The following is a 27,519-nucleotide window of genomic DNA, read 5'->3' as shown; positions in this document are numbered from 1 at the left end:
TACAGCTGTTAATTTTACATTATTAATCTTTTTTTTTAATCATAACATTTACTTCAGTTAGTTGAGATGGAGGAGACTGAAATGAAAACATATGCTTAAAGTACTTTGCTTCTTCTTTCAAAATATCATTTGGGGAATCATGGGTGACTCCATCTTTTGCAACAAGTTTCAATAAATTATTCTTGGTAGCATTTCTATGTTGAAGATTTAAAAATGATTTTGTTCATTTCTCTCCATATTCCATCCAGTTCACTTTATTTGTATAATATAATTTTATAATTTATATTACACTTGATCTTTCTTGAATAAGTTCCTCCATTTCTTTTTGTTTTACCTCTAACTTATTCTGTGCCTCTATGGTACAGTTTTTATTGATATCTATGTGTACTGTTAGTCCTTCCATTTCCTTTTGTTAATATGGACTCTTTTGACCTCTAATTGCTTTTGTTTTAGAGATGAGTACTGAATTGCATGGCCTCTAAAGGCACATTTAAAAGTGTCACATGCAATAAGGGAATCTGCTGTACATATATTATGTTGGAAAAAGTCAGTTATAAGTTCTTCTGTCCTAGTTAAAAACAAATTACCATCCAATAGGCTTTGATTACATTTCCAATATCCTCACCCATGTAGAAATTCTGTAAGAGCAATATATATGCCAATTATTTGGGGTCCAACCGCATTATGTCCCTTATCAACACTTTTTAAACTTTTGGTGCCAGCGAGAATGACATAAGAAAGTAATCAAGATGATTAGCTTGATTGAGCCTCCACCATGTATATCTCACTCAGTCCGGATATTTAAGCCTTCATATATCCACTAGTTGCAATATATCCATGACATTCGTGATTTCCTTAAGTGCATGAGGGTGATCTTATGTAGTGGGATTTCCTTCTCGGCCAATTGAAGTATTTTATACAATATTATAATCTCCTACCATAATAATAGAGTATTGTATTGTTTGTAGGTTTGATAAATTATTATATACATTTTCAAAGAAGCTATGATCATCATTATTTGGTCCGTAAAGATTAATGACCCATATCTGTTTATGGTCCAATAATACATTTTAAATCATCTACCTTGCAGATCTGTTTGGACAATGTGCACATTCAGATCAACATTATTGTTAATTAATTTCATGGCCCCTTTTGAGTTTCTTTGTCCCCCCCCCCCCCCCCCCCCCCCCCAACAATATATATTATATTCCTTCTCTTTTAGCCAGGTAAGTACTGATCGTCTTTCCTTATTATCTGCTAAGCCATTACAATTAGAACTAGCTATACTTATTTCACCATTTACCATAATGAGATTCAAGTCTCAATTCTATATATCATAATATATGTTTGTAAACTTACCATTAAAAAGTACCATAGTGTTTGAGTGTCCATATTGAGTGTCCATATTTGCATTGCTACTAAGTAAACCTCCAATTGTTCTCCACTATTCCACCCGCTAATCCACCCCATCCCAAATGGGGTTGTCATCCCATTGACTGGCAGAACACCCACCGTCCCCCCCGGATCCCAGGGCCAGTAGAAGTTAGCTTTGTTCACTCTGTCAGCCCACTCAGTGTCCCTGCGTGACTCTCTGTATCAGCCATTGTGTCAGTGTCATGACTCATGGTTTGTTGTGTGAGAGTGTCCGTCTGTGTGTGTGTATCCCGCTTAGATGACTGAGGTTAAAAGTGTTGAAATCCTCTATTCATGGGCAGCCCAATGTAACACACAGACACACACACACACACACACACACACACACTGAAACAGCTCCCTCAGGGGAGGTGGTTGTAAGACAGTAACTGGGGCTGTGGTTGTGGGAGACTGGGAGCGTGATGCAATGCTTTGGCAGCCATGTTTTCCCAGACAGTCTCACCAGGAGTTAGTTAGAGTTACAGTCAGAGTTCTCAGTCTTATGGGGGAGTATCTGTTCTACCACAGTATCACCCACGGTTTGCTGTTACTCTGTCCACCACAGTGACTATGTCTAAAGATTGTATGGGCAGCTCCTGTAATGTTTCCCTTTCTGCGCCACATTTTTATTTAGTCAGCTTACAGTTGGGAAATCAGTCATTCTAGCATATTCTTTGAGCATAAACAGTAATATGAAGTATATGTTATGTGGATAGACAAGCCAGTAAAATACAGTAATGTGTTCTATGTTTGTAATACTGCAGGTAATAAAGGCAGTTGTCTGCGAGGATCAATCTGTGAAGAGTAGTTAAGATGGACTGCAACACGGTACACAGTATGGTCTCAAACAGTGGGTTTGAACCAATAATGTTGATGTTTACGGTATGATCTGAACATGATAGAAATCTGGAGGCAGGATCCTTGAAGGATCTTTATCCAAATGATCAGTGTATCTCCACAAAAGCCCAACCAATTAATAAATTCCTGTCAAGATTATCTGGAGCATTGTAGAGGTCTTTAGAGATCCTTTATTGTTGAATGCGTTTTGAGATCAGGAAATCTCCTGATGTTATTGTACTGTACTTTGCTCCCCTCATCATGACTCATTCACAGAGGAGTGACGGGTGTAAATGAGCAGCATGGCAGCTAACGCTATCACTAACACCAGACATGATAACACCCGTTAACACCAGAGAGAGAGAGATGTCCCAGATACATGGTGATAATTACTGTACCTACCAAGGAGAGCTTGGAGGTGTGTGCATGTATGTGTGTGTCACAATTTAATCTAAAGGCTTAAAAATGTGACTCATTTTGGGATAAGCTAGTTGAAGGTCAAAAACGTTGTGTTACCAAACAATTACATCAATCACCCTGTTGGTCTTATACAAATCAAATCAAATTGTTTTTGTCACATACACATGGTTAGCAGATGTTAATGCAAGTGTAGCAAAATGCTTGTGCTTCTAGTTCCAACCATGCAGTAATATCTAACAAGTAATCTAACAATTTCACAACAACTACCTTATACACACAAGTGTAAAGGAATGAATAAGAATATGTACATAAAAATATATGAATGAGCGATGGCCGAACGGCATAGGCAAGATGCAGTAGATGGTATAGAGTACAGTATTTTCATATGAGATGAGTAATGTAGGGTATGTAAACATTATATAAAGTGGCAGTGTTTAAAGTGACTAGTGATACATTTATTATATCCAATATTTAATTATTAAAGTGGCTAGAGGTTTGAGTCAGTATGTTGACATCAGCCATTCAATGTTAGTGATGGCTGTTTAACAGTCTGATGGCCTTGAGATAGAAGCTGTTTTTTAGTCTCTCGGTCCCAGCTTTGATGCACCTGTACTGACCTCGCCTTCTGGATGATAGCGGGGTGAACAGGCAGTGGCTCAGGTGGTTGTTGTCCTTGATGATCCTTTTGGCCTTCCTGTGACATCGGGTGGTGTAGGTGTCCTGGAGAGCAGGCAGTTTGCCCCTGGTGATGCATTGGGCAGACCTCACTACCCTCTGGAGAGCCTTGCGGTTGTAGGCGGAGCAGTTGCCATACCAGGCGGTGACACAGCCCGACAGGATGCTCTCGATTGTGCATCTGTAAAAGTTTGTGAGTCTTTTTGGTGACAAGCCAAATTTCTTCAGCCTCCTGAGGTTGAAGAGGCGCTGTTGCGCCTTCTTCACCATGCTGTCTGTGTGGGTGGACCAATTCAGTTTGTCCATGATGTGTACGCAGAGGAACTTGAAACTTTCCACCTTCTCCACTACTGTCCCGTCAATGTGGATAGAGGGGGTGCTCCCTCTGCTGTTTCCTGAAGTCCACAATCATCTCCTTTGTTTTGTTGACGTTGAGTGTGAGGTTATTTTCCTGACACCACACTCCGAGGGCCCTCACCTCCTCCCCATAGGCCGTCTCGTTGTTGTTGGTAATCAAGCCTACCACTGTGGTGTCGTCTGCAAACCTGATGATTTAGTTCGAGGCGTGCATGGCCACACAGTCATGGGTGAACTGGGAGTACAGGAGAGGGCTGAGAACGTACCCTTGTGGTGCCCTAGTGTTGAGGATCAGCGGGGTGGAGATGTTGTTTCCTACCCTCACCACCTCTTGTCCAGATGGGTTAGGGCAGTGTGCAGTGTGATTGCGATTGCGTCGTCTGTGGACCTATTGGGGCGGTAACCAAATTGGAGTGGGTCTAGGGTGTCAGGTAGGGTGGAGGTGATATGATCCTTGACTAGTCTCTCAAAGCACTTCATGATGACGGAAGTGAGTGCTACGGGGCGATAGTCGTTTAGCTCAGTTACCTTAGCTTTCTTGGGAACAGAAACAATGGTGGCCCTCTTGAAGCATGTGGGAACAGCAGACTGGCATAGAGATTGACTTACTATGTCCGTAAACACACCAGCCAGCTGGTCTGCGCATGCTCTGAGGACGCGGCTAGGGATGCCGTCTAGGCCGGCAGCCTTGCGAGGGTTAACACTTTTAAATGTTTTATTCACATTGGCTGCGGATCTGGGTTCTTGGTGAATTTATAACTGTTTGCTTTTATATGGTAATATAAGTGTAAGTTACACACTATGTCCTTATTTCTCACTTTAGCTTGGAAGCACAATGTTTGTGTATCTCAGCTGTCAATCACATGAATACTTATGAATACTTTTCTTAATGTAGACCCACCCCCTCCCCTCTCACCCAGATCAAGTGGAAGCACAGTTTTTATGTGTGATAGATCTGCAGCTAGCTCGAGCCAGGCTAATAACCCACGGAGGGGTCACAGCGACCTCAGGACAGCCAGGAAAATGGTCACTCTGCGAGGCATGATGCCAAGATGACAGGAACCCCTGGAGCCTCTAGAGGTTGCCCTTAGACACTGATCTATAACCAGTTTTTCCACCCCCAAGTCTAGTCTTGAACATGGGGGGACAAAGCTGACCTCAGATCAGCCCATAGGAGCAACCTCCCTGTGTCTCCATGGTAGGATTTTCTAAACTAGCTAGCTACGCTACACTGGGAGTTGATGGTAGATTACTTTTGCCTGGGAGTCAGAGATAGCTATCTCTGTGGTTGTGTTTCCGTGGTGATTGGATAAATACTCTCTCTCCATGGCTCCTTAGAGGAACGCTGGGAGAAGCAAGGTCAAGGTTGAAATGATGTGTGAGAGCATGCTTCTGATCATAATATGACAAAGGAATTTCAAATACTGTAGCGACAATAGGCTACTGGAGGAATGGGAGTATAGGCTGGCTCCCTCGCTGTAGATTTGCTCTCTCTCTCACCCTCACTACTCTCTCTTCCCCATCTTCATATTCTCCCCTGTTGATCTCTCTCTTCCCTGTCTTCATATTCTCCCCTGTTGATCTCTCTCTTCCCTGTCTTCATATTCTCCCCTGTTGATCTCTCTCTTCCCTGTCTTCATATTCTCCCCTGTTGATCTCTCTCTTCCCTGTCTTCATATTCTCCCCTGTTGATCTCTCTCTTCCCTGTCTTCATATTCTCCCCTGTTGATCTCTCTCATCCCTGTCTTCATATTCTCCCCTGTTGATCTCTCTCTTCCCTGTCTTCATATTCTCCCCTGTTGATCTCTCTCTTCCCTGTCTTCATATTCTCCCCTGTTGATCTCTCTCTTCCCCGTCTTCATATTCTCCCCTGTTGATCTCTCTCTTCACCGTCTTCATATTCTCCCCTGTTGATCTCTCTCTTCCCTGTCTTCATATTCTCCCCTGTTGATCTCTCTCTTTCCCCTATTCACTCTAACAGCTCAATATCTGTACCACTCCCACTCCCTTCCATCTATCTCTCCGTCTTTCCTGCTTATTGCTCTCTCACGTTACATTTGAGTAATTTAGCCGATGCTCTTATACAGAGCAATTTACAGGAGCAGTTCGGGTTAAATGCCTTGTTCAAGGGGACATCGACAGATTTTTTACGGAATCTGCTCAGGGATTCGAACATTTCGATTACTCGCCCAACGCTCTTAACCACTAGGCTACCTTCTCCTTGACGATGTACCACTCCTCTCTGACTCTCTTTATACTGTAGCTCTCTCGCTCTCAGTCTCACTTGAGTCCTGGAAGAACTACTCAGGTTTCAGAGTACACATACAGATACAGGCCTGTAGCTCAGAGAGGTACTGACTGAAGAGCCCTCTATATAAAACCTGACCCCAAACTGAGCGGAGGGAATGTGTCTCTCTCAATTATATCTAAATCTTGAGCTCAAGAGGAATATATGCAGGCACTTATCCCTCTTTCCTTCTCTCTCTTTCCCCACAGATCTCCCCCCTGAGTGGACCGTTGGAGGGGGGCACCCTGCTCACGGTGCAGGGCAGGAACATGGGCCGCAGGGCTGATGTGGTGAAGGTCTCCATCGGGATGGTTCCATGTAAAATCCTACCCTACCGATACACCGTCTCTGTACAGTAAGTACCTTTCTTATGATTGATTCATTCATTCATTAATTGGTTGATACATGCTTTAATTTATTCAGTCCTTCAGTGACTTTGTGCAAAGGTGCCAGAAGTTCACAAACAAAAAATGTTGTTAATTGTTTTGAATCATATTATAAACTGGGTGGTTTGAGCCCTGAATGCTGATTAGCTGACAGCTGTGGTATATCAGACCGTATACCATAGGTATGACAAAACATTTATTTTTACTGCTCTAATTTGGTAACCAGTTTATAATAGCAACAAGGCACGAGGGGGTGTGGTATATGGCCAATATACCACGGTTAAGGGCTGTGTCCAGGAGCTCTGCAATGCATCGTGCCTAAGAACAGCCCATAGCCGTGGTATGTATATTTTTTTGCCTTAACCTCCCTTATCTCACCTCATTTGCTCACATCGTATATAGACTTATTTTTCTACTCTATTATTGACTGTATGTTTGTTTTACTCCATGTGTAACTCTGTGTCGTTGTATGTGTCGAACTGCTTTGCTTTATCTTGGCCAGGTCGCAATTGTAAATGAGAACTTGTTCTCAACTTGCCTACCTGGTTAAATAAAGGTGAAATAAATACAAAATAAAATAATAATATTGACCATATACCACACCCCCTCGTGCCTTATTGCTTAAATATAGAACGCCTTTATAGAACATTACTATTCGCTTTAAACCATTCCATTCACATAAAGGAGATAATTCAAGACCACAACATTATCACCAAGGATACAGCAGAACCCTGGTTTAAACCCTGCACATAGTATTCCATGGAAACACCGGAACTCTAGAACCACATAAAAACTTCCATACCAATTTCCATAATGTTCCATGGATGGAAATGTTTATCTGGTCCCTCTCCACTGGAGCCAATCAGGCTGTATTAGAATACAGAGCCGTGTTGGGGTAACCCGCAGCTCTTACCTGGCTGTCACTACTCAAGCTCTTGTTTGAGGCCCACATCAAAAGTGTGACCAATTTTTTCATCTTCAGAACATTGCCAGGTTAAGTCTTATGCTGTCACAGCCTGCAGCTGAGTGACTCATCCACACCTTTATCTCATCCTGTCTGGACTTTTGTAATGCCCTTTTTGTTGGCACATCTGCTAGGTGTCTAAACAGGCTACAATATGTCCAGAACTGTGCTGCATGTGTCCTCACCCACACCTCCACCGTGAGCACATCACGCCAGCGCTGTTCAGCCTCCACTGGCTCCCCATGAGCCTATGCTTTGACTTTAAAATCCTGGTTCACACCTACCAAGCTATACACAACTCTGGACCCAAGTACCTGTCTGACCTCATGCTACCCTCCTGCCCCACACGCACCCTTCACTCCTCCAGGTCCATCTCCCTTAAGCAGCCCCACAGCAGACTAAAAACTATGGGTGGCAGGGCTTTCAGTTGTGTGTCTCCTCATCTGAGGAACGCACTTCCAGTCACTGTCAGGGCTGCAGAGTCTCTGGGCTCATTTAAGGAACAGCTAAAGACTGAGCTGTTCAGAAAATAACCTCTATTAATTCAGTTCTACTCTCATCCGGATCTGATGACACTGTATATAGTTTTGATTGTTGTCTGTGTTCTGTGTTATGAATTATTATTACTACTACATACGTCTCACACACTCTCCCAAACACACACACGCTCCAGATCGCTCCAAACTCAGCGAATCAGATTTCACACCCAATCTGACCTCACCCTGCTTGCTCGTCCTTCATTGATTCCCTGAGCTGGTTGTTATGACTGCTAAATGTTTCCTCCTTGGAGGGAGCGGTGCTGACAAATCAAAACATGTCAGTGTGTCTGACAGCAGATTCACTCACTGAATAGACACACACACCGGTGACCTCGCTGCGGCCATGGCTGTTGAGACAGGTGTCAGTTCGTGTGCTGAGAGGTCAAGGGGTCAGAGCTGTGAGCCAGAGGGACTTGTGCTGCTCTGGAGAGAGAGAGTTGAAGTCAGAACGTGTTCATTAATAATGTGGGTTAGGTAGGGGCACCTCATTAAGTGTAGTACATTTACATGACCCACTCTGGACACGTCTCTTGGTTTAAGATTAGAAGTTCAAGCAGTTCAAGCTGCCTACTTTCTACCCAATCCTTCATCACTCTTTCATGTCTCTTTTGCGTCCTGGTTGGCTTCTCTCTCTCTCTCTCTCTATCGCACGCACACACACACACACGCACGCACGCACGCACGCATGCACGCACGTACACACACACACACACACACACACACACACACACACACACACACACGCACACACGCACGCACGCACGCACACACACACACACCGCCTTCACCAGGCTCAGTTGCTGATTATCCTGGTCCTCCTCTCTGGGTAAATATCCAGAGACATTGCCCATGGAGTCAAAACATCCCCCACTGGAAGCTAAAATATTTCCTTTCTTGGCGGTGAAGGAATGTAGTACGAGGGTCAGTCAGTGCTGTGCCTTACAGCCTGGCTGCCTTACTGGCTGGCTGCCTTACAGCCTGGCTGCCTTACTGGCTGGCTGCCTTACTGGCTGGCTGCCTTACTGAATTACTGCCTGGCTGCATTACTGCTTCACTGCCTAGATGCCTTACTGGCTGGCTGTCCTACTGCCTTACTGCCTGGCTTGGTGGCTGGTTTTTACAGAGACAGGGTGGGCTCTGCACGGGATTAGACTGCATCAACAACACCAGTCACCTTTGACACAGCTACAGTATCTACTGTAGTAATACAGACTTGGATGGACTTCATTAGTTAGATTTCATATTTATCAACTTGATCCATCTTTATGAGCTCAGGGATCCTCATCAGAACCAGTCCTTCAGCCCAACCCAGCCATACCCAGCCATATCGTGCCATATCCAGCCTTGTGCCATTTCTGGTTCTGCCCTTTCTCTGTGGTACCTGCCTCACATTTATAAAAGGTTTAGACCCTCTTCAGAGGATTTAGCTTCCTGTTAGTCAGCGACTAGACCCCTGTTTGGGTTGCCAGGTAACCAGGACCACTATAGGACCTGCCACCTGACTAAATATACTGCCCCCACGTGCCCAACAAGAGGATGGTGGAGGGATGGGCTTTGAACCATGTGGGGTTGAGGTACGGGGGTCATGATTCCTCCTTTGTTTATTTCTGTGGGGAGTCATTAGATCATAGCCTGGTCCCAGGTCTGCACTGTCTGCTTTAGCCAAGTCCTCTGACTGGCAGGGCCAAAGCACATAGAGACACAGCACATACAGGCCTTCCAAAATGTTCTCTGTGCGCCATCACTGTATGATTAATCCTACTGCTTCCCTCTGGTCCCAATACTGTATGATGACATGAGGCTTGATTACAGCTATGAGGTGATAAAACAAACATCCAGTCAGCTCGTTGATCCCCTCTGTGGTTAACTGCATCTGGAACAGGGGGCTATGAAGTCCCCCTCCACTGGGTTTAGTCAACACTGTACAGTACTGAGTATAGACATTATTACTCCACTGGGTTTAGTCAACACTGTACAGTACTGAGTATAGACATTATTACTCCACTGGGTTTAGTCAACACTGTACAGTACTGAGCATAGACATTATTACTCCACTGGGTTTAGTCAACACTGTACAGTACTGAGTATAGACATTATTACTCCACGGGGTTTAGTCAACACTGTACAGTACTGAGCATAGACATTATTACTCCACTGGGTTTAGTCAACACTGTACTGTACTGAGCATAGACATTATTACTCCACTGGGTTTAGTCAACACTATACAGTACTGAGTATAGACATTATTACTCCACTGGGTTTAGTCAACACTGTACAGTACTGAGCATAGACATTATTACTCCACTGGGTTTAGTCAACACTGTACAGTACTGAGCATAGACATTATTACTCCACTGGGTTTAGTCAACACTATACAGTACTGAGTATAGACATTATTACTCCACGGGGTTTAGTCAACACTGTACAGTACTGAGCATAGACATTATTACTCCACTGGGTTTAGTCAACACTGTACAGTACTGAGCATAGACATTATTACTCCACTGGGTTTAGTCAACACTATACAGTACTGAGTATAGACATTATTACTCCACTGGGTTTAGTCAACACTATACAGTACTGAGTATAGACATTATTACTCCACTGGGTTTAGTCAACACTATACAGTACTGAGTATAGACATTATTACTCCACTGGGTTTAGTCAACACTGTACAGTACTGAGCATAGACATTATTACTCCACTGGGTTTAGTCAACACTGTACAGTACTGAGCATAGACATTATTACAAAACCTCTAAGGATCTCTATTTTATTGTCTGTTTAGCTTTGTTAAAAAAGTTGTGAAACACATCAGAGGGGGCACAGGGGCACGTGCCCCCTCAGATTTGTCCTGCTTCGAAATTAGTAGGTAATTACTAAATGTACTGAATAAGACATACAGTATTCCTTTCAGTCTTTTATGCAGATGTTAGAGATGCAGAGAAGCATATATATATATATTTTTTACATAACCACAGGAGGATACAGACAGCTCAAAAGGTATGCTTAGATATGCAGAAAAAAAATACAGATTTTTTTACATAGAATTAAGCATAATGATTATGGCTAGATTGCAGAAAAAATGTGTTTCAAGTGTTGGAAAAATTCAAAAATTCTCGAACTTATGGACCACCCCCCAGCCATCCTCACATACTGGACTTTCTGTCGTTTCAGATTTTTGTGCTTCATGATGCCCCTGAAACTCTTGACAAAGAAAAAAATCATGATCCACACAGTTGACACAGAAACATCCTTAAAGGCAGTTGCCAACAGGCTGTGATGTTCCAGTGGAGTTGGTGATGATTGTTAATGATGGTTCCTATTGAGCATGTCCACTGTCATCACAATGTTGTGTTCTATCTACAGGCTGGTGTGTGTTACTGGGCAGACCTTTGATCCCACAAATTATGTCGTCAGAGTTACCGTGAACCAGAATGCAATGGGGGTGTCCAAAGAGGTCTTCTCATACTTGGTGAGTGTGTTCCTGTTGTCAATCCTCTCTATTTTTCTCTATTTAATCTATTTAATGACTATGTCTTCTCTGTTTCTCTCCCTCATACTTTCCCTCACTCCCCTTTTTTTTCTCTCTGTCTGTCTCTCTCTTGCTCTCTTTTTCTCTCCCTCTCATTTGCTCTGTCTCTCTCTCCCTCTCATTCTCTCTGTCTCTCTCTTTTCCCTCTCTCTCTCTCACTCTCATTCTCTCTTCCTTCCTCCTTTTTTCTCTCCTTACTCCCTGACCTGTCTTTACATGTTCTTCCTCCTACTTATTTATTTTCAGTATTTCTTTGCTCGTAGTCTGTCTCTTGCTCGTTAAAGCCACAATCTTTCCATCCTTTCTTTTCCCTCGGCCCTCCGTCTCTCCCCAGTCCCTGGTCCTTGTTCATACTGGGAAAGTGTTCCCAATGTGTCAGTTGAATGTTAGCAGATTTGTCTTCTGATATTCAGGAATGCATATGTGTGGGAATCTTCAAACATGCATCAGAATTGCAACATAGCACTATTGCCATGCAGAACTCGGTGCCAGCAAAAACAAACATGGAGCTTGTTGAAATGTCCTCCTCTTTGAATTCATTACAAACCGAGGAGTCCGGCTGCTTCTTCTGCTGATTGACCTTGACCCACACAGTCTCCTATTGGATTAGGACTACACAGACTGGAAATACACAACTAAATCCTATGTTTCTTTTTGCTTATGGACAAAGAGTTTATTTTTAATTCAACTGGGATGTTGGAAAATTTCAGTCACTTTTAAGAAAGGCTTCTGCTTGTGAGTCATGATCTCAGGGATAAATAACAGACTTGGAGACAAGAGGGTGTTGAACATGCAAAACAACAAATGTTTTTTAGGCTTGTGGGAACCCCTTGCGGTCCCCTACCACTTTTTGGGTTGCTTCTCCAGGGTGTGAGGGAAAGAAAGGGAGAACATGGATGAAGGGGATTCTGAGGAAAAGGGATAACGGTTCGGATCCAAACGGAGACAGGATGGGCACCTCCTCTGCACCTCCTTCCTCTGCACCTCGGGCCGGAAACATCTGCCTCCACCTTACACACACACACACACACACACACACACACACACACACACACACACACACACACACACACACACACACACACAAACACACACACACACACACACACACACACACACACACACACACACACACACACACACACACACACACACAGACAATAGAAATCTCTGCTTGTTCACACACACACAGGAAGTGAATCCTGTCAGTGAGAATGAGAGGTCTTCCCTGGAGGCAAGGTTCACAGAGGGGAGAGAAGCTTCGGCAGTCTTCGGAATGCTGATGCTGTATAGCTGTATTGGGATATTTGTCTTAGCCCCAGGGACCTATCCTCCGTCTGTGTGTGTGTGTGTGTGTGTGTGTGTGTGTGTGTGTGTGTGTGTGTTTCAAGTTTTATATTGTCACATGCACCAGTAGAGTGAAATGCTTAGCTTGCAAGCCCTATCCAACAGTGCTGTATCCATTATTAAAATAGTAGAACTAATAAGAAAAAAGAACAAAGAAAAAAACCAGAAGAAATAAGAGACCTATATACAGGGTAAATGTACAACGTGCAGCTACGCTTGAGCATTTGAGGTGTGTTTGTGTGTGTGTGTCACAGGAGGTTGATGGCACCTTAATTGGGGACGATGGGCTCATGATAATGACTGGAGTGGAATGAGTGGAATGGTATCAAATACGTGTTTGATGCCATATTCCATCTGCTCCGTTTCAGCCTTTATTATGAGCCATGCTCCCCTCAGCAGCCTCCACTGGTGTCAAATCAACTCAAATCAAATGTTATTGGTCACACACACGTGTTTAGCAGATGTTATTGCGAGTGTAGCAAAATGCTTGTGCTTCTAGCTCCGACAGTGCAGTAATATCTAACAAGTAATATCTAACAGTTTCACAACAAATACCCAAAATACACGTAAATCTAAGTGAGGAATGGATTAAGAATATATATACATATATGTCAGAGTGGCATTGGACTAAGATACAGTGACATAGTATAGAGTACAGTATATACATATGAGATGGGTGATGCAATATTTACAAACAATTAAAGTGACTAAGATACCGTAGAATAGTATAGAGTACAGTTTACACGTGAGATGAGTAATGCAAGATACGGGGACATTATTAAAGTGACTAGTATTTCATTTCCTTAAAGTGGACAGTGATTCCTAATCTATGTCTATAGGCAGCAGTCTCTGATGTGCTGTAAATGGCTGTTTAACAGTCAGTGGTGTAGTATAGAATAAAATACAGTATGTACATATGAAATGGGTAATGCAATATGTAAACACAATTTAGAAGTGACTAAGATACCGTAGAATAGTGTGGAGTGTGGTTTATACACATGAGATGAGTAATGCTAGATACGGAACATTATTCAAGTGGATAGTGATCCTTTTCCTTAAAGTGGCCAGTGATTCCTAATCTATATCTATAGGCAGCCACCTCTGATGTGCTAGTGATGGCTATTTAGCAGTTTGATGGTCTTGAGATAGAAGCTGTTTTTCAGTCTCTCGGTCCCAGCTTTGATGCACCTGTACTGACCTCGCCTTCTGGTTGATAGTGGGGTGAACAGGCAGTGGTGGTTGATGTCCTTGATGATCTTTTTGGCCTTCCTATGGCATTGGGTGGTGTAAGTGTCCAGGAGGGTGGAAAGTTTGCCCCCGGTAATGTGTTGGGCAGACCGCACCACCATCTGGAGAGCTTTGCAGTTGTGGGCGGTGCAGTTTCCGTACCAGGCGGTGACACAGCTCGACAGGATACTCTCAATTGTGTATCTGTAAACGTTTGTGAGGGTTTTAGGTGTTAAGCCAAATTTCTTCAGCCTCCTGAGGTTGAAGAGGCGTTGTTGCGCCTTCTTCACCACACTGTCTGTGTGGGTGGAACATTTCAGTTTGTCAGTGATGTGGACGCCGAGAAACTTGAAGCTTTCCACCTTCTCCACTGCGGTCCCATCGATGTGGATGGAGGAATGCTCCCTCTACTGTTTCCTGAAGTCCACGATCATCTCCATAGTTTTGTTGACATTGAGTGACACCACACTGACACCACACTCGCAGAGCCCTCACTTCCTCCCTGTAGGCTGTCTCATCGTTGTTTGTAATCAAGACTACTACTGTTGTGTCGTCTGCAAACTTGATGATTGAGTTGGAGGCGTGCTTGGCCATGCAGTCATGGTTGAACAGGGAGTAACCTGGGGGCGACCTGTCAGGTAGTCCAGGACCCAGTTGCACAGGAAGGGGTTCAGATCCAGGGCCTCAAGCTTGATGATGAGCTTGGAGGGTATTATGGTGTTGAATGCTGAGCTGTAGTCAATGAACAGTATTCTTACATAGGTATACCTCTTGTCCAGGTGGGACAGGGCAGTGTGCAGTGTGGTGGCAATTGGATTGTCTGTGGATCTATTGGGGCGGTAAGCAAATTGAAGTGGGTCTAGGGAGTCAGGTAAGGTGGAGGTGATATGATCCTTGATTAGTCTCTCAAAACATTTCATGATGAGAGAGGTGAGTGTTACGGAGTGATAGTCATTTAGTTCAATTACCTTTGCTTTCTTAGGTACAGGGACAATGGTGGCCATCTTGAAGCATGTGGCGACAAGAGACCGGGATAGGGAGAGATTGAATATATCTGTGAACACACCAGCCAGCTGGTCTGCACATGCTCTGAAGATGCGGCTAGGGATGCCATCTGGGCCGGCAGCCTTGCGAGGATTGAAATGCTTAAAAGTCTTACTCACATTGGAGAAGGAGAGCCCTGTACTTTCCTCAAAGCGAGTGAAGGTGTTCAGCCTGTGTGTGTGTTGCTGTATTACTATATGGCTGTACAGTGAAATATATCCTAGCTCCAGAAACCTGTCATATGTGGATGAGATGAACCCAAGACCTCAGTACAGAACAATACTAAATACTCCCCAAGGCTTCAGTGTCCTCAAGTTTTAAATATCAAACTTGATATATGTTACAGTCAACAATTTATTTAGCTAGAGCTGAGGAAACCAAAAGTATGGACTACATAGAACTTATAGATGATTTGAATGATCCAATTATAGTGCCACTTTAACCACATTTCCATCCACAGTTTTTATGCGAGTAAAGTCATACCTTATGAAAGAAAATCACGACAACTATGATGGAAACAGGACGTTTCTGTACAATTGTATAAATGTCGACAAATCGTTTGTTTGTTCGACATCGTGTGCTCGTTTAGTGTCGGTAAAGTTAATTATGCGAGAAATGCGCAAATATTGATCTAATAACCATCATATTGAAGTAAACTTGGAGTCACGCGATGATATGGTATGTGGTCCTCCCACTACGACTCGGGAAACCATGCAGTTTATTAGGTTACATGTGAAAATGATAAACTTCACAAGGAGGTGAAAGTACACGGCGATGAGCTTGATGCTCCTTTCCAATAAATATTGAGGGTCTTACTCTAGTGACATCATGATGATTGATGCTTGACTGCCGTTTGACTGTGGACTAGCCTACCCACACTGTTGTATCTGATAGCTGTTGGCTCGAGTGCATGTGCCCAGACCAGAGTACACACATTTGCTATTTAACAGTTTTTGTGACAAACTGGTTAAAAATGCAATGGGAAACACATTGAACTTTAGATTTTTATTCGGTATGTGAAAACTTCAACCAAAAAGTACATTTTGTGTGCACTACATCATCACGCTCTGATTTTTATCTGCATCATGTACATTTGGTGGGAACACACCACTGGTGTGAAAATTAGTATGTTTTCTTCACACATATATTTGAATATTCACATGAAAATCTTTTGCTAATTGGATGGAAAGCGAGCTAATAAATGAAAAACAGCAGACTGCTGCCTGTACAGTAGCAGAACAACAACGCAGCCACATGGCACATTACCGTTTTTTTCAATTGCTAACAAGCATCGGTCAATACTGAAGTCACTTTTTCAAAACTCTTCACACGGTCTACATTACCAACATATATTTTGGCCAAACAGTTCATCTCACCTTCGACATCAACACTTCCAACAATTCTCATTCAGGAAGCATACATTGTCACTCATAACACACTGACCTCAAAAACATTAACAACAGGGATCAATACATAAACAATGAACTTTCTCTTTGAAGTTTGAATGATTTCACATAAATCAGTATTTCATTATAGAATAAGAATAACGCCTTTCCTTTATTGACTGTACTAACCTACACAGTTGAAGTTGGAAGTTTCCATACACCTTAGCCAAATACATTTAAACTCAGTTTTTCACAATTCCTGACATTTAATCCTATTAAAAAATCCCTTTCTTAGGTCAGTTAGGATCACCACTTTATTTTAAGAATGTGAAATGTCAGAATAATAGTAGAGATAATTAATTATTTTCACTTTTATTTCTTTCATCACATTCCCAGTGGGTCAGAAGTTTACATACACTCAATTAGTATTTGGTAGCATTGCCTTTAAATTGTTTAACTTGGGTCAAATGTTTTGGGTAGCCTTCCACAAGCTTCCCACAATAAGTTGGGTGAATTTTGGCCCATTCCTCCTGACAGAGCTGGTGTAACTGAGTCAGGTTTGTAGGTCTCCTTGCTCACACACGCTTTTTCAGTTCTGCCCACAAATTTTCAATAGGAATGAGGTCAGGGCGTTGTGATGGCCACTCCAATACCTTGACTTTGTTGTCCTTAAGCCATTTTGCCACAACTTTGGAAGTATGCTTGGGGTCAATGTCTATTTGGAAGACCAATTTGCGACCAAGCTTTAACTTCCCGACTGATGTCTTGAGATATTGCTTCAATATAGCCACATACATTTTCCTCATGATGCCATCTATTTTGTGAAGAGCACCAGTCCCTCCTGCAGCAAAGCAGCCCCACAACATGATGCTGCCACCCCCGTGTTTCATGGTTGGGATGGTGTTCTTCAGCATGCAAGCTTCCCCCTTTTTCCTCTGATGGTCATTATAGCCAAACAGTTCTATTTTTGTTTCATCAGACCAGAGGACATTTCTCCAAAAAGTACGATCTTTGTCCCCATGTGCAGTTGCAAATCCGTAGTTTGGCTTTTTGTATGGCGGTTTTGGAGCAGTGGCTTTTTCCTTGCTGAGCAGCATTTCAGGTTATGTTGATATATATAGGACTCGTTTTACTGTGGGTATAGATACTTTTGTACCTGTTTCCTCCAGCATCTTCACAATGTCCTTTGCTGTTGACCTGAGATTGATTTGCTCTTTTCGCACCAAAGTACGTTCATCTCTAGGAGACAGAACGCATCTTCCTGAGCGGTATGACAGCTGCATGGTCCCATGGTGTGTATACTTGCGTACTATTGTTTGTACAGATGAACATGGTAGCCAGCTTCAGGCGTTTGGAAATTGCTCCCAAGGATGAACCAGACTTGTGGTCTACCATTTTTTTCTGAGGTCTTGGCTGATTTATTTTGATTTCCCCATGATGTCAAGCAAAGAGGCAGTGAGTTTGAAGGTAGGCCTTGAAATACATCCACAGTACACCTCCAATTGACTCAAACACTGTCAAATAGCCTATCAGAAGCTTCTAAAGCCATGACATCATTTTCTTGAATTTTCCAAGCTGTTTAAAAGCCACAGTCAACTTGGTGTATGTAAACTTCTGACCCACTGTAATTGTGATACAGTGAATTATAAGTGAAATAATCTGTCTGTAAACAATTGTTGGAAAAATTGTGTCATGCACAAAGTAGATGTCCTAACCGACTAAGTAATTTGTGGAGTGGTTGAAAAACGAACTTCCGACTTCAACTGTATGTAGCAAGAATGAATCACAAATGCAGCAATTTGCTTCAATAGCCTTTATTTTTTCTATAGCTTTGCAAATAGTGGTTTACTTGTGAAAAGAAGTTTAAACAAATTCATGAAATTCCAGGGCTGCAATAATTACAAAATAAAATATCAACATGTATTGTATAATCACTCATACTGTACAGTACTGTGGGGGTTCTAGTTCTCATCAACATGTATTGTATAATCACTCATACTGTACAGTACTGTGGGGGTTCTAGTTCTCATCAACATGTATTGTATAATCACTCATACTGTACAGTACTGTGGGGGTTCTAGTTCTCATCAACATGTATTGTATAATCACTCATACTATACAGTACTGTGTGGGTTCTAGTTCTCATCAACATGTATTGTATAATCACTCATACTGTACAGTACTGTGGGGGTTCTAGTTCTCATCAACATGTATTGTATAATCACTCATACTGTACAGTACTGTGGGGGTTCTATTTCTCATCAACATGTATTGTATAATCACTCATACTGTACAGTACTGTGGGGGTTCTAGTTCTCATCAACATGTATTGTATAATCACTCATACTGTACAGTACTGTGTGGGTTCTAGTTCTCATCAACATGTATTGTATAATCACTCATACTGTACAGTACTGTGGGGGTTCTAGTTCTCATCAACATGTATTGTATAATCACTCATACTGTACAGTACTGTGGGGGTTCTAGTTCTCATCAACATGTATTGTATAATCACTCATACTGTACAGTACTGTGGGGGTTCTAGTTCTCATCAACATGTATTGTATAATCACTCATACTGTACAGTACTGTGGGGGTTCTAGTTCTCATCAACATGTATTGTATAATCACTCATACTGTACAGTACTGTGTGGGTTCTAGTTCTCATCAACATGTATTGTATAATCACTCATACTGTACAGTACTGTGTGGGTTCTAGTTCTCATCAACATGTATTGTATAATCACTCATACTGTACAGTACTGTGGGGGTTCTAGTTCTCATCAACATGTATTGTATAATCACTCATACTGTACAGTACTGTGGGGGTTCTAGTTCTCATCAACATGTATTGTATAATCACTCATACTGTACAGTACTGTGTGGGTTCTAGTTCTCATCAACATGTATTGTATAATCACTCATACTGTACAGTACTGTGGGGGTTCTAGTTCTCATCAACATGTATTGTATAATCACTCATACTATACAGTACTGTGGGGGTTCTAGTTCTCATCAACATGTATTGTATAATCACTCATACTGTACAGTACTGTGTGGGTTCTAGTTCTCATCAACATGTATTGTATAATCACTCATACTGTACAGTACTGTGGGGGTTCTAGTTCTCATCAACATGTATTGTATAATCACTCATACTGTACAGTACTGTGGGGGTTCTAGTTCTCATCAACATGTATTGTATAATCACTCATACTATACAGTACTGTGTGGGTTCTAGTTCTCATCAACATGTATTGTATAATCACTCATACTGTACAGTACTGTGTGGGTTCTAGTTCTCATCAACATGTATTGTATAATCACTCATACTGTACAGTACTGTGGGGGTTCTAGTTCTCATCAACATGTATTGTATAATCACTCATACTGTACAGTACTGTGTGGGTTCTAGTTCTCATCAACATGTATTGTATAATCACTCATACTGTACAGTACTGTGGGGGTTCTAGTTCTCATCAACATGTATTGTATAATCACTCATACTGTATAGTACTGTGGGGGTTCTAGTTCTCATCAACATGTATTGTATAATCACTCATACTGTACAGTACTGTGGGGGTTCTAGTTCTCATCAACATGTATTGTATAATCACTCATACTGTATAGTACTGTGGGGGTTCTAGTTCTCATCAACATGTATTGTATAATCACTCATACTGTACAGTACTGTGGGGGTTCTAGTTCTCATCAACATGTATTGTATAATCACTCATACTGTATAGTACTGTGGGGGTTCTAGTTCTTATCAACATGTATTGTATAATCACTCATACTGTACAGTACTGTGGGGGTTCTAGTTCTCATCAACATGTATTGTATAATCACTCATACTGTACAGTACTGTGTGGGTTCTAGTTCTCATCAACATGTATTGTATAATCACTCATACTGTACAGTACTGTGGGGGTTCTAGTTCTCATCAACATGTATTGTATAATCACTCATACTGTACAGTACTGTGTGGGTTCTAGTTCTCATCAACATGTATTGTATAATCACTCATACTGTACAGTACTGTGGGGGTTCTAGTTCTCATCAACATGTATTGTATAATCACTCATACTGTACAGTACTGTGTGGGTTCTAGTTCTCATCAACATGTATTGTATAATCACTCATACTGTACAGTACTGTGGGGGTTCTAGTTCTCATCAACATGTATTGTATAATCACTCATACTGTACAGTACTGTGGGGGTTCTAGTTCTCATCAACATGTATTGTATAATCACTCATACTGTACAGTACTGTGGGGGTTCTAGTTCTCATCAACATGTATTGTATAATCACTCATACTATACAGTACTGTGTGGGTTCTAGTTCTCATCAACATGTATTGTATAATCACTCATACTATACAGTACTGTGGGGGTTCTAGTGTCTCCACACACCCAGGAGAAGTGTCTCCACACCCTGCCAGTCTTCAGGAGAAGTGTCTCCACACCCTGGCAGTCGTCGGGAGAAGTGTCTCCACACCCTGGCAGTCTTCGGGAGAAGTGTCTCCACACCCTGGCAGTCTTCGGGAGAAGTGTCTCCACACCCTGGCAGTCTTCAGGAGAAGTGTCTCCACATCCTGGCAATCTTCAGGAGAAGTGTATCTACACCCTGGCAGTCTTCAGGAGAAGTGTATCTACACCCTGGCAGTCTTCAGGAGAAGTGTATCTACACCCTGGCAGTCTTCAGGAGAAGTGTATCTACACCCCGCATCCAGTTAAGGACATCTGGTCATGGACATCTGGATGATGATCACCTTCCACCTCCACGCAGAGAAAAACTCCTCTATGGGGTTTAGGAAGGGGAAGTATGGAGGCAGGAATAGTACTGACATCCTGGGATGTGCAGCAAAGTGGTGGAATGCCACATTATCCCACACAACAACGAAGGTAGGGCAGTTTCTTGCCCCTCTCTCCTCCGCTGGCACAAGTTGATTATGCAGCTCATCCAGAAAAGAAACAAGCCTCTCTTTATTGTAGGGGCCAATGAGTGGTTTGTGTAACAGCAAACCATCATTGGACAGTGCTGCACACATTGTGATGTTAGCTCCTCTCTGGCCTGGGACATCCACGGTTGCTCTCTGTCCAGTCACATTGTGATGTTAACTCCTCTCTGACCTGGGACATCCACGGTTGCTCTCTGTCCAATCACATTGTGATGTTAGCTCCTCTCTGACCTGGGACATCCACGGTTGCTCTCTGTCCAATCACATTGTGATGTTAACTCCTCTCTGACCTGGGACATCCACGGTTGCTCTCTGTCCAATCACATTTCTTCCCCTGCGGCGTGTTTTTGCCAAGTTGAATCCAGCTTCATCCACAAAGATGAATGTATGTGCAGTTTGCCTGGATTCCATCTCCATTACTCTCTGAAATACAGCAAATCCACAGTTTTACAGTACTTTACATTATCCATAGCTGTGTTTGTACCGTGTTTGGTTATTGAACAGACATCTTACCTGGACATATTGACACCAGAGTTCTTTCACACGTTCACCGTTTCTCTCAAAGGGTACAGTGTATAACTGCTTCATCCTTAGTTTCTCTAGGACTCTGACAATTATCGTTGTGCTGACTGTATTCACATTCCCAAAAGTGATATTGTCTGCCAGCACTCTGTCCTGAATTTCCCTCAGTTTTATTGTATTGTTGACAATTACCACGTCAACAATGGCAATTTCCTTCGCATCTGATACTATTCTGCCTCTCCCTCCTGTGGGAGGCAACCTTTGGATCCTACTGAAAAACAAACAATCAATATATTTCAAAATGTCAGTACATGTAAAAATGTGAACATACTGTATTGTACTACAATAAGTAGTTCAATTATCATTGAAGGATGCACATCTCACCTGTTGGAAATCTGTACTATTGATGCAACTATTGAACGCTGTAGATTTGGTTGCACCCTTAAACCAGCCTCTCTCAAATGAGAACATGGTTTACAACATGGTCAATAACTGTGGCCCTTATCTCATCAGAGACCACCGCTCTTGGTCTTCCTCTCCTTTGTCCTCCACGCATTCTCCCTCTCGCTCCCTGTCACTCTTCTTTCCCCACCAACCTGTCTTCCTTGATCTATGTTTCCAAACTAAATCATTCCGAAGCCGTCCTCTTATGTCTGTTTGGTAACGAGACTAAAAACAGGACACTTGGGTAGGCTTTCAGCTGAAATTGCAATCAGCTGTGTTTGGAATAATTAAATTTTCTGCTGAGATTTTCTATATGTTTCAATCTGGTTACTGCAGAAATGCACAACATTTGCCATCATTCTGTTTTGAATGTGTTTTTAACAGTTTTGGAAACAGTGTGTCAGCATTTGAAAACGTGCTGCAGATATGTAGTTTTGCAGGTGGTGGAGTATGAATGAGAAAAGAGTTCATGGATTTCAGAGAATGTGGTCATTGAAAGCATTTTCTGTGAAAGCAATGAAAAATGATTCACAGTTTGGTCCACATACACTTCTGTTTCGCTGACTGTGTGAAGAGTTTTGACAATCTAACTTCAGATTTGACCAATGCATGTTAGCAATTGAAAAAAAAACGTAATAACAACATGGCACATTAATATGTCCCACCTCCACCCCAGGTCCCCAAGCTGCTGTCTATGGAGCCTAGGAAAGGCTCTCGTTCAGGGGGAACCAGGGTGACCCTCAGGGGGGAGTACCTGGACACTGGCTCTCAGGTCAGAGTCAAGGTCAACGGCACCCAGGACTGCACCATACTCACGTGAGTCTTACTGTGTGAATTATTAAATCGTCTTCACTGTTGGACTTGTATGTTGCTGTGCTGAATCTGTAGGCTTTGTGTTACTCTAAAGGAGACAGTCCTGTTGAGTTGTTTGGTTATATTGTGCGTGAGGTATTGTTATTTCTTCAGCTGCTGCATTTGTTGTCTGTTCATAGGCTGTGTTTTGGTTCTTGGCTGTATTTGTTATGGAAACTGTCTTGGTGTGTGGTTTTATTATGCTGATTGTGTGTGTGTGTGTGTGTGTGCGTGTGTGTGCGTGTGTGTGTGTGTGTGTGTGCGTGTGTGCGTGCGTGCTCCAGGCTAACCAAAGACACCATCGAGTGCACCATACCTGCGGCCCTGCACACACACACTGAGGCGGTGTCGGTGTGTGTGGAGTTTGAGGATATTCCCTGTCAGAGCGCTGAGCTTCTCACCCAGTACATCTATGAGAAAAACCCCACCATCAGCTACATCAAACCCAGGAAGAGCTACCTCAGGTTCACACACACACATACAGTACATACATATACACACACAGACACACACACAGACGCACACACACACACAAACAGACACACACAAACAGACACACACAGAGAGAACACAGTATTCTGCATTGTTCCATTGGTAGCTCTAACATTCCATAGTTTCCATTTATCCAGTGTTTCATAGATAAACAACAATGTTATATTGACAAATGAGAGTATGAAATCATGCAGAAAATATTATTGCATTAATTATACACCTCTTGTAGTTCCATTACACCACACAATCTCTCTTGGAAGGTTTCTCTGGAATCCGACCACAGAGATGACATACTGAGTTAATGTCTTCCTGATGCTCTGTGGCTTCTCCAGGCCTGTTTCTGTGTGTGTTGGTTTTAAATGACACCTCATGTGTGAGACAGACCTCTGAGAGAGAGCACAATGGGTCTGATTGGCATGTGTGCTGACACTGACTGTATGGTTGTGTGTGCTCTCTGTCTCTAACCAGAGTGGCTGTCTGTGTTCCCTATTTCTGACCGTATGTGTTTGCGTGTAGTTGTGTGTGCTCTGACCATAAGTTGTTGTGTGTTCCAGTGGCGGTCGGACCATCACAGTGACGGGGCAAGGTTTTGACCTGGTGCAGAGCGTCAGTATGGAGGTGCTGGGCATCGGACAGGATGTGAGTCATAACAGGGAACCTCTCTGGTAGAATAGATTAACTCCTGAAGTATCTTACATCTTAGAAGAAGCTGAAAAACGGAAGTGAATTAATAGAATGGACTCCTCTTTCTCATCCTCATCGTCTTTCCTCAGGCCTGTAAAGTGCAGTCTCCCTCCATGATCACATGCTCCTCCCCCGCCTCCAGCCAATCCCAGCAGGCCACGGTAGAGTTCTTGCTGAATGGAGTTCTCTACACGGGAGATGGCCCCGCCTTTGACGGCCCAGACCAGGAGGAGGAGGAGGAGCCTCACGGAGGTCACTTCCTGTTGGAGTATGTGGAAGATCCTCAGTTCTTCACCGCCAACAAAGAGAAGCTGATCAAACACCACCCTGGAGAACCACTCACACTCATCATCAATGTGAGTGACAGCCCAGTGCACCAATGGGAGAGGGTGGAGCAGGATGAGAAGTAAAAAGCCCATTGACCAGGGAGATTAGTGGACTTGCTCCAGGAACTGTCCATTCCTGTCAATCTGGATGCACTCTGAGAATAGTAGAAAGACATGTCTCAATGGCTTTGTATTCATACTCTCTTTAAACAGATCAAAGACTGTGTAGCTCTGAATCATGCCTTGTATTTATTTAAGACTTGGCTGTTCCTCAGAGATGGAAGTACAGGACAAGAACACCACCTCTAAGCAGAGAACCCAGTCAGCCATGTTTGTGTGGGATCCTGTCTGTATTATAGCTGACTTATGCTACTGCCACATAAACTACTGCCTCATATATGAGGGGGGGTTGAGGGTTGTAATGCTAACAGTTGTAAAAACTGTAAATATACTGGTGCTGCTGATTTATACAGGCCTTGGTGCCGGAAGTGAGAGACAGACAGCCGAAGTTGCAAAGACTAGCAGAAATAGGGCTTTGAACATCGGTTGGTCTGAGTTCTTCTCTCTCTCCGTCTCTGCCCCTGTCGCTCTCTTTCTCTCCTCTGCGTGTGTGTGTGTGTGTGCGTGCATGCGCGTGTCAGGATGGGGCCTCCTTACAGGAATGGCTGCCTCAGCCTTGTCTACTTGGGTGAAAGAGGGGAGGGGGGTATTCAATGTTGCTTCCTGTTTTCTTTGGGAAGGTGGATTCCACTTTGGGTGGACCTAGTTTGTGGAACACTGACTCATGTCAGTGTGTGTATGTGAGTGGGATGGACCAGGTTGAGAGAATGTTGGGTGGAGTTGAACGGGTTTGTTTGATGGGGATTGTTGTTTGGTTAGATCCTATGTGAATGACCTCTGTTGGAATGTGGTGGGTTTTGTTTGCTTTCATCCCATTTTGGCCCTAGGTATTCATTGTTCCGTGCGTGTGTGTGTGTGTGTGTGTGTGTGTGTGTGTGTGTGTGTGTGTGTGTGTGTGTGTGTGTGTGTGTGTGTGTGTGTGTGTGTGTGCGTTCGTGCGTGCAGAAGTGTTTGTTGACAGAGACACAGGGGGTGGCATCCTGCAGAGGGGACAGGACAGTACAGGGTCCTGAGGGTGTAATCACAGAGGGGAAACACACTGGGGATAAACACACAACCTCCCCTCTACTCTCCTCTTCTGCTCCTCTCCTTTCCTCTCCTCACTCAGCCACGTCAGTCCACTGTTGTGTGTGTGTGTGTGTGTGTGCGTGGGGACCAGTGCTCAAAACACTGACTAAGGAGAGGCTGGTGTTGTGATGGACAGTTTCAGTCATGACTGTCAGTGTTCTCTCCATGTCTACTGTTTGATTCTTTAAGATGAACTCTCACACAGTTTGTGAGGAGAAATGTTGTGAAACAGTTTGGCACAGGGATACTCAGTGTGACAGATGAATGACAGGTCTGTGTGTGTGTGTGTGTATGTGTGTGTGTGTGTGTGTGTGTGTGTGTGTGTGTGTGTGTGTGTGTGTGTGTGTGTGTGTGTGTGTGTGTGTGTGTGTGTCCGTAGGTGCGTGGCAGCTGTGCCTATCCGAGCCAGACCATGGTGTCCCTAGTGTTCTGACTGACCGGTGGCTGTTTTTGTTTGGGTTTGGCACAGAAAGGACCGAGCGATCTGGAGCTGGCACCAGAGGAATACTCAGTGATGATTGGCTCCTATCCCTGTGACATCAGCTTCCATAACAACCAGCTGTTCCACTGTACCATCAACGGTTCGCTGGGATCCAGTGAGGGAGAACTGCCTGTCACAGTGAGTACAACTACATCATATTCTAAGGCTACTAATTAGGACCACTTTATTATCATGATTTTGAATCCGTGTCCAGTTTGGTTTTATGTACTGACTTAACTATGTCCCCATGATTCAGCTGAGAGCAGAGAGACAAGCAGGATGACAGGCCCCTCTTGGTCAGGGTGTAACAGTAAACCTAAAGCTGAATTCTAATAGTGTATGTCTATTCATCTGTAATCTGTTCATCTCTTGTCTGTCCAGCTCAATCACACACCCTCATATACACACGTGCAGGGGGTAACAGGTACACAAGCACGCACGCACGCACGCAAGCATGTATGCAAGCGTGCACATGTACACACATACACACACACACACACACACACATGCACACACCACTACCTGGGCTTTCATTTCAATTCTACTGTTTCAGAAGAGACCCTGGGACAGTGGCCTTGTCCACATGTTTTGGTTTTCATTTAAATTCTACTGTTTCAGAAGAGACCCTGGGACAGTGGCCTTGTCCACATGTTTTGGTTTTGTGTCAGAAGTCTCTTTATAATAGAAGGACTCAATAATGCCACAACCAAACTTACTCTGATAAAGTCCCCACCTCTTCTCTTCCTCCCTCTCTCACTCTTTTCACTCTCTCTTGCTCCCTCCCCGCTCTCGTCCGTTTCCCATTTCAGTCTGTTTTGAGAGGGTATATTAGGGAGAAACAGACATCAACATTTTACCTTTGATCTGAGTTAGACAGTCAGACATGGCCATTCTATCAGTCTGTTAGTCTGTCCCTCACAGATGGTCAGTGAGGCATGAGTCACAGAGGGAGGGAGGGAGGGAGGGAGGGAGGGAGGGAGGGAGGGACGGAGGGAGGGACGGAGGGAGGGAGGGAGGGAGGGAGGGAAAACACTCTCTCTCTCTCTCTCTCTCTCAGGATGTCCATAAATAAACACATGCAATTAGCAGACAAACACAGAGGGCAGGGGTCAAACAAGATGTCATAACACCAACGGGTGGGCAGCCCTCATCT

General features: G+C 43.3%; 1 protein-coding gene across 2 annotated transcripts in view; it reads left to right on the top strand.

Moving 5' to 3' along the window:
• plxnd1 (plexin D1) overlaps positions 1-27,519 on the top strand; it is a 124,787-nt gene that overhangs the window by 51,652 nt on the left and 45,616 nt on the right. For both annotated transcript variants that reach the window (XM_036947420.1, XM_036947419.1), the window contains exons 13-19: positions 6,199-6,344; positions 11,247-11,352; positions 23,020-23,159; positions 23,480-23,659; positions 24,242-24,326; positions 24,461-24,727; positions 26,355-26,504. In XM_036947420.1, the coding sequence (XP_036803315.1) occupies positions 6,199-6,344; positions 11,247-11,352; positions 23,020-23,159; positions 23,480-23,659; positions 24,242-24,326; positions 24,461-24,727; positions 26,355-26,504 (1,074 nt within the window). The remainder of the gene's footprint in view (positions 1-6,198; positions 6,345-11,246; positions 11,353-23,019; positions 23,160-23,479; positions 23,660-24,241; positions 24,327-24,460; positions 24,728-26,354; positions 26,505-27,519) is intronic.

Source organism: Oncorhynchus mykiss, chromosome 16 (genome assembly GCF_013265735.2).
Source record: "Oncorhynchus mykiss isolate Arlee chromosome 16, USDA_OmykA_1.1, whole genome shotgun sequence".
In the NCBI taxonomy this organism is placed as follows: domain Eukaryota; kingdom Metazoa; phylum Chordata; class Actinopteri; order Salmoniformes; family Salmonidae; genus Oncorhynchus; species Oncorhynchus mykiss.
The sequence above is the reverse complement of the archived record's forward strand: the minus strand, read 5'-3'. Positions and strand labels throughout refer to the sequence as shown.